The sequence below is a fragment of the Ovis aries genome, chromosome 24, assembly GCF_016772045.2.
Source record: "Ovis aries strain OAR_USU_Benz2616 breed Rambouillet chromosome 24, ARS-UI_Ramb_v3.0, whole genome shotgun sequence".
Classification (NCBI taxonomy): Eukaryota; Metazoa; Chordata; class Mammalia; order Artiodactyla; family Bovidae; genus Ovis; species Ovis aries.
In genome coordinates, this window is record NC_056077.1 from 18,110,825 (window position 1) to 18,124,650 (window position 13,826).

Genomic DNA, 13,826 nt, shown 5'->3' on the forward strand with positions numbered 1-13,826 from the left:
TGTTGTGTCACACGATGGGTCAGGGGTTGCAGCTCAGTAGTTGCAGCTCATGGGCTTAGTTGTTCACGGCATGTGGGGTCTTAGTTCTCTGAACCTGTGTTCCCTGCATTACAAGGTGGATTCTCAACCACTGGACTACTGGGGAAATCCCTAGTTTAGGATTATAGAAAGCAGAGTTCAATAGTCTTCAATTCTGGAATATACCTGGATAACCAGGGGCAGGTGGGACGCAGATTTCATTCTAGCATCAGCACAAAGTATAAGGAAGATACTTATTTAAAACTTTTAATTGGAGTTCTGCCATTTCTTGAGCATATATACATATACGAAACCCCAATTGTGCACCATATTAGAATTTATTATAATACAAACAAGTCCAAACACAATATAATATCTAATTAAGAAAATATGAACATTTACTATTTTTTTCCCATTCTTTGAACTGGAATAACCAACATTAGAGTCTCTTATTCACTTCAGATAGGCCCCTCAGGTTGGACCAGTAGGCACCAACTGTGCAAAGTAAGTTTCCATTTGCAGAGTGTTTGCAAAATGAAACTTCATGCCTTCTCATGGTCTGTCTTTTATGGTTTGTTTGTCATCCTCCTTATTTCCTTCCCATTAGGCAGTTCAGTCCTTGAGTTGCTCAGTAGAAAGACACAGTGTGTACGTGTGTAGCATCACTGCATGTCCAACCAAGGACACAAATCATACAGGAGGGACGCTAGTTAACAGTCTTTGAAAGGGGCATCACAAAAACCTGATATAAGGCAATTGCTTATGTGCCATCAACAGCAGCTGTTTATGTGCACGCTTCAAAATTCAAAGCTATATTTCCAAAACTGGCCTGAAAGAAAAGGCTTAAAAGTTTGTTTTCTCTTTAAAAAGCTTTTAAATTTTGTCCACAGTTATTACTATAAATAAGAATAAATTAAAAGTCCTTATGTTATTTGAGATAAATTTTAGGAGAAATGTATCAACCTAAGCCAACAGGCATTCGTATGCATTGTAACCAGAAGACAACACCTCATGGACTGCCTTCAAAAATCAGACCTCCTTTAAACATTATTGTATCAAAATATAAAATACAGTCAGAAGGACAAGAGATCAAACACTAATTCGTATAGCCTCTATTATTAAGAGAAGTAATAAATGAGTGTATGAGGAAAACATTCCAAGTACACACTCAGCTTTTACTTTTTAAACATCAGTAATTAATTTTTACACATACCTAAAAATGTGGAGCAGAGAGCATTGAGATCCACATACATATTTTTCATCTTACATTCATTCTCAAAAAGGAATTGCTTAACCATTATAGATATTGCACGGTGACTCATTCATGTATAGCTCAAACTAGCATTTTTCAGACCTATTGTTTAAAAATAAATAATCAAATAAATATTTATATATATTAGGTGTAGGTAGCCTTTGGTTCATTCACAAAGGGGTGTGATGGAGTCATATCATACACACAGTTAATGAACAGGTACCCGACTACACATGCTTGGCAAAAAAGAAACAGAAAGGCAACTTAATGGGAAATCTGCCCATCCTCCCACACAAGCACACTGCCCTGGGGAGAGTGTGACCTGGAAGATACGAATCTGCTCTTCCCTCATTCAGACTTCCATGAACATCTTTTAGTGGAAGCACCTTGCTGCACCAGTGTGATCCTAATGTTCTTGAATACAATGGAGTCACACAATATGGTCTCTAAATGTAAGTCAATTCTGTCTTGTCTTCAGTGGAAGAAACAGCAAACTGTTCCAATGCTGGCAAAAAAAGAAACTTATCTGAGTTAGGAATTTTAAGGGATAGAATATGGTCTCCAACATGGATCCTTCCTGAGAACTTTGCAGAGGTAACTTTGGCTCTGCCAGATTTTTTCCATTTGCACTGACTTCAGAACTAATCTTTGGGTGAGACGAGACTCTTGCAATCATTTAAACAGAGTAGGAATTAGGATCTTTAGGGTGAACATAACCTAAAATTGTACTGATTTAATGCTGAGGGTATTGGCTGAAGTTTTGGGATTATGTGGCATTGGAGTCTTTTCTACCCTGCTCATTTATTGCAAGTTCCCTTTAAAAGGGTAGATGTGTCTTCCAGTTTAGGGACAAAAGTGCAGTAAAAATCCAGCCCGAGGAACCAAGTGTTTCAAGTGGACTCTCTGCTTTTTGTTGGGTCACCAAAAAAATCATACAATTCCAAAATCATGTTGGAATACTTCTTTCAGAACAGGGATAACTTCAAATACTGGGAATCTGGGAGAAGGTTAAAAAAAAAAAAAAACTGAGAAAAACTCCAGCATAGATTTTTCTTTCAAAACACATCATGGGGTACGCAGGAGCCTAATGTATTCAAGTCTGTGCGTATGCACACATGAGTGGTAATTCCCAGGGAAACCTCCATTAATTATACCCTAGAACTGTTCTTGCCTTGTACAGGCAAGGGAAGAAAAACAAAATTCATATTTTATTATTTTGCAAAGGATCTGGGTTAAATAGCATCATTGAAAACTGGCACCACCCTTCTGAGCCATGTGCATCAAAAGGCAGACATGCAGACAACATGGGCACCTTCTCATTACCATTTGTGGCCAAATGGCAATGCCAGCTGGACTGCGGGGTGGAGCTGAGACTGCCTCCTTTCACACCTGGAGAGCTACAGTTCCTGACCCTCGAAAATTAAATCCAGTTCAAAAGTCACTTCAAATAAAACAGTTTGGTGAGGGCGTCAGCAAGCAGGGTGGCAGGGTTGGCAACTCTACACATAAAGGCTTCTCCAGGAAGCTTGAGTGGCACGGCAAGAAGAAGCTATTTCAGTAAAGAGATCATACACAGCTGACTCAAGGGTGGATTGAAACAATGGCAAGAGTGGGCTTATTTTTTGTTTTTCTGGGCTCAAGAATTCCTCCTATGGCCCTGCACACCAGGCAGGGTCTTTGTTTTGGAGGCGTTAGATAAAACCTATACATCATGGCAAATAGAAAGACTGCATCTTAGACCCCTGAGGGTCTGAGGGTCATGGTTATGTTGGTTTGGAGCATTTTCACAGAAACTCTGCCAGAGTTTGTACAGGATTCAATCCTCCCCTGTCAGGGCCACTTCAAGACCAAAACCCTCCCTAGGACAGAGGGAGCCTTGGAAAATTCCCAAATTGGTCTGCATTGTTAGCTGCTGGTAACAACACAGGGAAATGATGGATGACCTCAGTTCTTGGAAGAAGAGTGTGGGCTCAGCCATGTGCTACTGTGGCTTGATGTGTCATGTAAATGAGCAGTTCCCAGTGACTGTGGATGATGCCAAGCCTAAGTCCATAGACTATTTCTCTCTAGTGTGTCCTTACAGGCCACAGGAGAATGATACAACCTCCAATGACATCTTCAAACTGGTAGAGACTTTTGGCGTCTACATGACTTGATGGAAACAAACGCATAAATGAAAATAAGATTCAAGTTTTTGTTGGTTTTCTCCTCCATCTTTTCTCATCTACCAGTCTGAAAGTTGCTCAGTCTGTGGAGACAGGAAATCAGGTTAGCACTCTTAAGGAGAGCTCTTCAGCCACAGGATGGGCCACGTTCCCATCTGGAAATGGATTATGCAGAGGCACTAGGTGCCAAACCGATGGGGTCATGGGGATACTTTTATAGGTTTTCCATTTTTGTCATACTGGTACACCAGCATCTTGATACAGTGTGAGTTGGCCGGGGAGATCCAGGGGCTACTTGTTATGGAAAAGTTATGGTTGGTGTAGAACTGAACGGGTTGCTTCTGGCACTTGAAGAAGGCCTTGAGAGTAGCGGCTGCCATGGTGCGGAACCGCTTGCTGATGAAGCAGTAGAGGAAGAAGTTGATGGCCGTGTTCAGAAGGGCCAGCATGTTGGCAACATCGGACATGACGTGCACCAGCCAGCGGTTCTGGATGGGTGCCCCGTAAAGGTGGTAGAGGATCATGATGATGCGTGGGGCCCAGAGGGTGGCAAAGATGGAGGTGATGGTGAACAAGATGGCAGTGGTTTTCCCCGTGGAGTAGCCACGGAGGCGAAAATTGCTCTTCCTCCTGAGCTTGTACACAATGATTGAGTTCAAGATGAAGAAGATGGAACAGGGTACCAAGTACACAGTGAAGCAGTGAATCCAGATAAGGACATGATGCATGGAGGTGCTGATGTAGTCTTCAGTCCAGAGGTTGGGCCACCAGTAGTAGGGGATACTGGTCAGGAAGCAGGTGACGTAAACGCTTACGATGACTTTCCGGGTGCGGGCTGGGTAGGAGAGCGTGTGGTACTTGAGCGGGTGGCATACTGCGATATAGCGGTCAATAGTTAATGGAACAGTAATCCAGATGGAAGTGTGGATGGATGAGAATTCCAGCACTTCGACGATCTTGTCGGGTACCTGAGGCATCTGCATGTTCAAGATGAAATCTTCCAATAGGAAGTCCACGAACACAATGAAAAAGAGGACCAAGATGTCAGCAGCAGCAAGTGCCAAGAGATAGTTGTACGAAGACTTCTGTCTCCTAGCCACCAGCTGAGAGAGGATGATCACGGTTAGGATATTTGCTGTGGAGAGAAGAGAATCTGGTTTACATCTGAAGCAAGATGACTTTGTTGGTGACTAGGGGCCCGTTAGGAATAGTGTATTGAGCACTCCCATGGAAATCAAAGGGACTGAACCCATATTCTTGAGGGAAACTTCTGCACCGCAGTTGCATCTCATACAAACATCCTGACACTATTTTGACAAAATTTCATGTTCACATTGTACTTTATCTGTCTTCACACAGTCACAACAGCGGTGCTGCTGTGTCCTCATTTCAGAAATGAAACTGAGGCTCAAAGAACTTAAGGGACTTGCTTAGAGTCAAGAGTTAGTAATTCATGGTGACAGGAACCAAACTCAGATCTCCTAATCCTTAATCCTATGCTCTTTCTTTCGTCTGACTTCAAGGAGGATATGGGGCTGGAATGGCATATCCTGTGCTCAGGTAGGAGATTGGACTATATGACCTCTAAAGAATCTTTAGAACTTAGATTTGAAGACTTTCCTTTGTAAGTGGGTTTAGAATGGAGAAGACTATGACCTTTAGATTATTTTTTAAATGAATTATATTTATTTTTAGAATAAGTAGTCTACACACATGGTACATAATTAAAGTTAATAGCAGAGAAAAGTAAAATTTCCTTCCGCTCTTCTACTCCAACCACCCTCAGGGCAATCATAGTTAAATAATTAGTGCTTTACACGTCTGTGTAATACATGTTGTATATAGTGTTGCAAAAAAATAGCAATACATTATTTTTATGGAGATCAGAATTGTTTTGAAATGCGCCCACATAATTTCTGATCAATTTTAAGAAGCTAATGTCTCTCTGAATAAGATAAATCTGGAAAATCATTAGGGACTCATTCTAAAAGGATATCCCAATGGGTAACATCTGAAAGTCATTCTACGCTTTACTCTCATTAACTCACAACCAGCTCTGAAATTTGAACATTGTTAATCATAGTTTGCGAACAAGGGTCTCAGAGAATTGATGTCCCTTGTTTGAAGTGCAGTGGCAGGGCTGGTATCCAGGGCTGTCTTTCTTGCATGCCTCTTTAAAATTACTTCACAATAGTTCACAAGTGAAAATGTAGTATACACATCCTGCCATATTCATCACTCAGATTAAACAAATGTTAACATCTTGCCACATATGCTTTAATTTTTTTTAAAAGAAGAAATGACACTGTATTCACAGTTGAAGTCTTCTTTAACTGTTCCAGCTCATCCTTTCCTTCTCCCATTCCCTCCCTAGAGGCAGCCACAGGGCTGTCATCTCTAGGGCCATATTTGCATAATCTTACATTTCTTTTATGCAGAACCTGCCACTCTACATGCTGCTGTTTTTCACTCAACAAGATGGTTTTGAGATCTATTTTTACTGATACATGTAGATCTGTTTCACTCTTCTTAATGACTATAGAGCAATTCCATGAATAAATTTGCCAGAATTTATTTATTCACTTATCCATAGGCATGTTTACGCATATACAAACTTAAGTCTATATATGTCTCTATGTATATATACACATATTACATAGACATATACATTTAACTGTCTATAGTGTATATATATACTGACATATATGGACATCTATATGTGTATATATATACATACGCACACATTTAAACTGGTTTCAGGATTTTGCTCTTACAATCTGCTATAGTTAATACCTTGATATGGCTCTAGTTTCTCTCAGGTAGCATATACATATTGGAGAAGGCAATGGCACCCTACTCCGGTACTCTTGCCTGGAAAATTCCATGGACAGAGGAGCCTGGAAGGCTGCAGTCCATGGGGTCGCTGAGGGTCGGACACGACTGAGTGACTTCACTTTCACTTTTCACTTTCATGCATTGGAGAAGGAAATGGCAACCCACTCCAGTGTTCTTTTCTGGAGAATCCCAGGGATGGGGGAGCCTGGTGGGCTGCCGTCTATGGGGTCGCACAGAGTTGGACGTGACTGAAGCGACTTAGCAGCAGCAGCAGTGTATACATACTAGAAGTGTTTCCTATGTTTCAGAGCATGTGAACCTTCACCTTTCCCAGATATTGCTGAACTGCTCTGTGAAGTGGTTTTACTAATCTGCACTCCCAGCAGTAGAGTATGAGAGTTCCAGTTGCTCATAACCTCTCTGTACTTGGCACTGTCAGGTTTTTGATTTGTTTGTTTAAGTCTGTGCTGCCCTTGTTCTTGTTCAAAGCACTTTGAAATAACATTTTGAAGTGGTGGAGAGTTAAGGTACCAATTATATTAATTATCCAGTATTCAAACCCAGGACTAATACTCGAGCTGAAAACCACTTGATAATATCAATACTTCTAAACAGGGGTGGGCGTACCGTGCAGGTATGTTATACCCTGTATAATAAAGAAAAATTATAAGTAAACTTTAAGTCAACACTAAAGAAAAGAGGCCCATTAAAGCAAAATTCTTTGTATTATTAATCCTGAAATTTCAAAAATTTACTTATCCAGCTTTGTCTGACTTTATGGCATATCAAGTTCCACTTTGTTTCCAGCCAGAGAAAAGTGATTCCTGTTCTCTAGGTTGTCTCTGACTTAGAAAAGTGCCATTATTTCTCAGAACCTCTTTTTTCCATTCATTAAATAATGCCCCAAATCTCTCTCATGTCCCTGCTCTGCTCCCGACTTATAAGGGGGCACAGAACGAATAAATGCTGAGATCTCCCCAGAAAGAAATGTCATACAGTCATCCTTTAGTATCCACAGAGTGCTGGTTCCAGGACCCTCCTTTGATACGAAAATCTGCCAGTACTCAAGTCCTGTGTATAAAATTGTAGAGTACAGATGGCTCTCTGACTTTGTGGGTTCCCATTCACAAATATGGAGAAGGCAATGGCATCCCACTCCGGTACTCTTGCCTGGAAAAATCCCATGGATGGAGGAGCCTGGTAGGCTGCAGTCCATGGGGTCACCAAGAGTGAGACATGACTGAGTGACTTCACTTTCACTTTCCACTTTCATGCATTGGAGAAGGAAATGGCAACCCACTCCGGTGTTCTTGCCTGGAGAATCCCAGGGACGGGGGAGCCTAGTGGGCTGCTGTCTATGGGGTTGCACAGAGTCAAACACGACTGAAGTGACATAGCAGCATTCACAAATACAGACGGCTGACTGTATATATTCTGCAGAGAGTGACTCTTCACCACCATCTCTTACTTCTTCATGGAAACCTATTTGTAGTGTGGTGCTAAAAATCTTCCATAACTAAACTCTTTAAAAATATTCAAGCTCCATCTAATTAGTGTTTTAAGCCAGGCAAATCATCAACTCCAAATGAAATTGCCAGCTATTCATATTTGACATTTCCTTAAGTTCCTAGTAATTGCGTCTCTCGAGAAACTAACCCGCAGCCATTGAGCCATTGAGTTTCCCATTTCTTTCATGCAGGTAGATTTGCCCCCAAGGCAACATCAAGAACACTTAAGACATCCTTGGGATGAGAGAGATGTGTGAGCCACAGAGACCCAGAGGGGACTGGAACAGTGCCTGTGTATTGATTTTCTGAAAAAGAAATGAGAAGGTAGAATTTTCAACTCTTAGGCTTTGACATTTGCTATAATTCCTCACATTGAAAAATCCTTTCATTTCCACTGTGACAGTTTTTCCCCCAAAGAAAAGGAGTGGTGTTGACAGGGCCTGTGTGTATTTATAAAGATTGAATAAGCGAGGGAACCCGAGTCATCACCGCCTGAAATTCCATTTCTTACTTTTTCCCTCAAACTAACTGGCCCAAGAATCTGTTGTGTGGAAACCCAACCAAATCCCATCCAAGCGAGTCCCCATCAACTTCATGATCAAAATGTCAATGCTTCTAAAGAACAAATCCTCTCTGTCAATGTTGGCTTTGGACAGATTTAAGCTCCTGGGTAATATAAAGCCCATGCTTTGGGATTGCAAAGCTTCTTGGTTATATTATTGGGGGAATTCATTTCCTATACTTTGCAGCTTACTGTACACAAATTTGAGAGGATTTGGGGAACAGCTAAAAGAACAACACAGGTCGGGCTATCAGACCCCACCACTGGGTGGTTGACTGGAGCAGAGGGGAAGGGTCAAGGTCTTCCTGAGGTATTTTCTATGTCTATGAAGATTAAGAGTCCCTTCAGATTCCTCAGAAGAGCCCTGACTGGGAGTTTGGAGTTTACATTTCTTAATTCTGCTACACGTCTAGTTTTTTTTTGGTCTTTGAAAATTATTTTCTTCAATTATAAAAGTAAAATATACTTGTAAAAATTAAACATATCAGTGCATAATAATATTATTAGCTCACTTTTATTGAGCATTTATTTTTAAGCATCTTACATACAACACTTCAATTTAATCTTTACAACCACCCTATGAGGTCATAACAGTTATCTGAAAGCTTTGAGGCTCAGAGAGGTTATAAGTAACTTGTTTGAGGTCACACAGAAAGTGAGTGGTGAGCCAGGACAGCCAGGCTTTTTGTCTCCTGTGTTGGTACATTTAACTATTACATCAGACACTGGAAAGTGAAAGTCTGTCCAAATCCCATTTTCTAGAAATATTACAATATCTAGTTGCTTCAGTGCCCCTCAGTGAACCACCTCCTGATACTCATGCCTCTGTGCAGTCTCTTCCTTTTGATTCAGGGTTGGTCCCGTGACTCACTTTCAACCAGGAGACTGTTGTGGGAGTGACATTGCACAATCAGACTGTAAGTTTTTCAAAAGAAAACTTGTTTTGGGAAGCTCTATCTTGGAGTCCAACTGTGAGAAGTCCATGTCACTTGCAGAGGCTGTGTGTAGGGACTCTGATTGAAAGCCCCATGAGTTCATAGCTGACATCCGACATCAGTTGTCATGTGAGTGAACACTCTTGGATGTCCAGCTCAATGAAACCCCTGATAATGGCAGTCCCAGCTGCTTCTCTGCTGCAACTGCTAGAGACCCTGAGCAAGAGCCATCCAGCTGAGCCCAGTCAGCCTAAGAACCAGGACAAACAATCCTACACTGTTGTGTTAAGGCTGTAAGTACTGGTTTACAATAGTTTACGATGCTGCCACCAGAACAGAGGTTAACCATTTGGTGTTTGTTTCTCCAGGATATTTACATGCCTATAATTACAAATATAATTAGTAATATGATCATCACCACAAAATGAGATCATACACTAATACTGTTGTGCAAGCTGTTTTTTTAAAAAAATTAGAAATTAGAATCTTCCTATGTCAACAATATTCATGAAATATTCACCTATGGCTGGACATTACTTGTTTTATTATTTTGGCCACTACATTAAACATCTTTGCATATTTCTGTGGAATAAGTTCTCCAAAGTAAAAATGCTGGTTTAAAGGATAACACATTTTTTCCCTTCCCCTCTTTCTCCTTCCCTCCTGTTCTCCCTTTTCCCTTCCTTCCTCCCTCTTTCCCTCCCTGTCAGCCTCCTCTCTTCCTAAAGACAGCTAATAGAATTTGTAAGAAGGAAAGGAGCTCAAGTTGAAGCTACAAAAAGATTTAGGTTAGACATCAAAGAGCACTTTCTGACTGCAGTGGCAGTTATGTGAACTAGAGTAGGCCACTGATACCACAGCTGTTTGGTCCATGCAGGTCTTCCAAAAAGAACAGAGAGTTGTGTATTTGGGCTGATTAAATTCCTGGGATTACCTTCTACAAATCCTCTCTCTGCATCCTAAATCATGTTCTTGTGAATTTCCCAAAAGAGAACCATTCAACCCTTTCAGCCACCATCACCTGTGACTTAAATGAATCCCCCCCACCCTCCTTCGGATGCCCATGTTTTGCACTGGAAGAGGCAGTCCTCATGTCCTACAGACACAGCAGGACCCCTGACATTGTGAGCAATTCTGGTGGTGTTATTTATGTGGCTGCTGGAAGGTACCTCAAGGACAGATTTTTAGGGAAAGCAATTTCCAAGTCCCAGGAGCAAGAAATCAGCAGTGTCCTTGTTTAGATCAGCTGTGGGGGCTGAACTGTGTGATGGGACATTGCCTCTTTTTGGGCTGCTGCTTTCCTTATTGTTACCTTTTCAGTTACAGATCTTGGAGTGGAGAAAGGGGAAACAAAATGATGCTAGCTCTGGAATCCTGAACCAGGCTGCTGCTACTGCCCTGGTTCCCCTGTGGTAGGGAGGGCACCAGGTTGCTGCATCTAGAGGGGCCAGAAGTGGAAGGAGGCATTGTTTCCATTGCAGCTGCCACACCGACGATGCAGAGCATCAGGTGTGTGGTGGCAGGTAATGGGACTCAGAGCTACATAACTGATGCCTTCCCCAAGGAGAACAGCTTTGCAGTGTCTGATGATTACAGTGCCCTGAGAAGAGTGCATGGTGGGCCCAGACCTGTGGGATGCAAGGCCAGGAGGAGTACGACCCTCTTGCACACTCTCCCACCCTTAGGCCAATGTCTTTGTCATCTGTGCCTCCATTGCAGAGAATGTGTGGCATCAGTGGCATCCAGAAGTGTGTGACCACTCCCCAGAGGTGCCCAGCCGCCTGGTGGACATCGGGGAAGACCCGAGAGCCCAGCCTGATACCTGTGGCTCCTCAAGGAGCAGGGCAGACCCATACTGTGTGCTACGAGCAGGGCTCAACTTGGCGGCAGGACAGCACTCAGCTTGGGAGAGCCCCTGCCTCTGACTATTTGTGCCTTGAGTGCCCCAGCTGAGCCTAAAGGACAATTCTGAAACCCCTGGAGGTGTTTCCTGAATGCCTTTAAAAAAGGCCCACAGGAAAGGGGCTTTGGGCTCTGCTCCACACCACTTGGGAACACCAGGTACTCTTGAGAGCTCAAGGTGGTGCCCCTCCCCAAGAAGCAGCCCGGTGTCCCTCCCTGTTTTCCCACACAGACACTGCTGCCTACGTGCTGCGTCCTCTCAGGTTAAGAGCTCTCAGCTGTCCTGTCCTTAACTGCTCCCTCACTGCTCTTCAAACTGTTCCCCACTCAAGATGCTCTCTCCTTTCCCCAAAGAAGGAGCCACAAAACCCAAGGAAAACAAATGCACCCTAACCTACCCCCATGTGCCCAAGCTGCTTCTGCACCTGCTGACTGACTCTGCCCCTACCCCCTCTGGACCTTTCCCACCCCATCAGCCTCAAGAAAATCTCCTGTCTCCAGTGGGGGCGGGCTGGTGGGGAAGATGATGCTGACAAGACTTGGTATTCAGGTTTTTTGGCCTCTGTGGACGGTGTCAGGAGGTCTTCAGGAGGTTGTGCCCTCCTGAGGGCTCCTAGGAGAGGAGCAGGGAAGGGTTTCCAACCCCAGGCACTGCCTGCTGGCCAGTGGCCACCCTTGTTTCCTGTTGTTCCACTTGCTTCAGAGCAGAAGCCAGGGAATGTGGAATGTCCTTCCTGAAGTTGGTTGTTAGAGGCATGAAACTGACTGTGGCTGGTGGAGTGGAAATCAGACAGTGGGGCCCCACTTCATAGGAAGGTAATCCCTGAGAGATGCCTTCAAGCTTCCTGGAAGGGCCGTTTGTTCCTTTTGCTCTTTGGAGGCTAAAAGTTGCAAATCATAGTGGAAGAAGTTATGAAGTAGAGTGACTACTCTCCCTGAGCCTCAGTTCCTACATCTGTGAATTTGGCATCAATATAAATGGTATCATCATAGCCTGATAGAAAGATAGAGGAAATAAAGGGTGTCAAATGCTCCCAGAACATGGTGAGCACTCTGTAAATGTTAGTTGTTACTTTTCACATCTGGCCTGAACACACAGTTCAGTTCAGCAGACAATATTGAGCTAGAGGCCAGACCCCGTGCTGGAAGTAGAGCTGAATAGGCGAGAGTCCGAGCTCTGAACGAATCCATAGCAGAGTCCCATTTCCCTCTATGGATCATTCCAGGCATTACAGTCCTGTCACCTTATCTGGAAATTCTTCATTCCCAGTCCCTCTAGCTGCATCTGTATTTCACCTCCAGCCTCCTCTTTGTTTCTCTGTTTGGTGGAGAAAACCATTGCGCTTTACTACTTGATGATTCAGGTGTCCCTTACGTCCTCTGAAACAGCCTTTGTTCTTTTTAAATTCTAGTTCTTATTTTGATAGCCCTTTAATTTTCTTTGTAACTTTACTATGCCCTTCACTGTTATACTACTTGTCGCCACACTTAGCATTTGAATGTATTCTTCTCAAAGTAGGCTCAGTGTTTCCTGCTTTCTTTGAATTGCTCTAGGATCTCATGCCTAGAGTGAGAGCACAGCTTGAGGCAGGGATGACAAAAATATTAAATCTTCAATTGATTGGTACGGGCTGCTGGACACCATATTGAAGTTCAGTTCTGTCACTCAGTCATGTCCGACTCTTGGCGACCCCATGAATTGCAGCAAACCAGGCCTCCCTGTCCATCACCAACTCCCAGAGTTCACTCAGACTCACGTCCATCGCGTCAGTGATGCCATCCAGTCATCTCATCCTCTGTCGTCCCCTTCTCCTCCTGCCCCCAATCCCTCCCAGCATCAGAGTCTTTTCCAATGAGTCAACTCTTTGCATGAGGTGGCCAAAGTACTGGAGTTTCAGCTTGAGCATCATTCCTTCCAAAGAAATCCCAGGGTTGATCTCCTTCAGAATGGACTGGTTGGATCTCCTTGCAGTCCAAGGGACTCTTAAGAGTCTTCTCCAACACCACAGTTCAAAAGCATCAATTCTTCACAGCCAAAGATGGAGAAGCTCTATACAGTCAGCAAAAACAGGACCGGGAGCTGATTATGGCTCAGATCATGAACTCCTTATTGCCAAATTCAGACTTAAATTGAAGAAAGTAGGGAAAACCACTGGACCATTCAGGTATGACCTAAATCAAATCCCTTATGATTATACAGTGGAAGTGAGAAATAGATTTAAGGGACTAGATCTGATAGAGTGCCTGATGAACTATGGAATGAGGTTCATGACATTGTACAGGAGACAGGGATCAAGACCATCCCCATGGAAAAGAAATGCAAAAAAGCAAAATGGCTGTCTGGAGAGGCCTTACAAAGAGCTGTGAAAAGAAGAGAAGTGAAAAGCAAAGGAGAAAAGGAAAGATATAGGCATCTGAATGCAGAGTTCCAAAGAATAGCAAGGAGAGATAAGAAAGCCTTCCTCAGGGATCAATGCAAAGAAATAGAGGAAAACAACAGAATGGGAAAGACTAGAGATCTCTTCAAGAAAATTAGAGATGCCAAGGGAACATTTCATGCAAAGATGGGCTTGATAAAGGACAGAAATGGTTTGGACCTAACAGAAGCAGAAGATATTAAGAAGAGGTGGCAAGAATACACAGAAGAAC

General features: G+C 43.0%; 1 protein-coding gene across 1 annotated transcript in view; it reads right to left on the bottom strand.

Moving 5' to 3' along the window:
- Window positions 1-337: 337 nt before the first annotated feature.
- GPR139 (G protein-coupled receptor 139) overlaps window positions 338-13,826 on the bottom strand; it is a 46,749-nt gene continuing 33,260 nt past the window's right edge. The window contains exon 2 of the mRNA XM_004020808.6: window positions 338-4,570. Coding sequence (XP_004020857.2) covers window positions 3,636-4,570 — 935 coding nt within the window. The 3' untranslated portion in view covers window positions 338-3,635. The remainder of the gene's footprint in view (window positions 4,571-13,826) is intronic.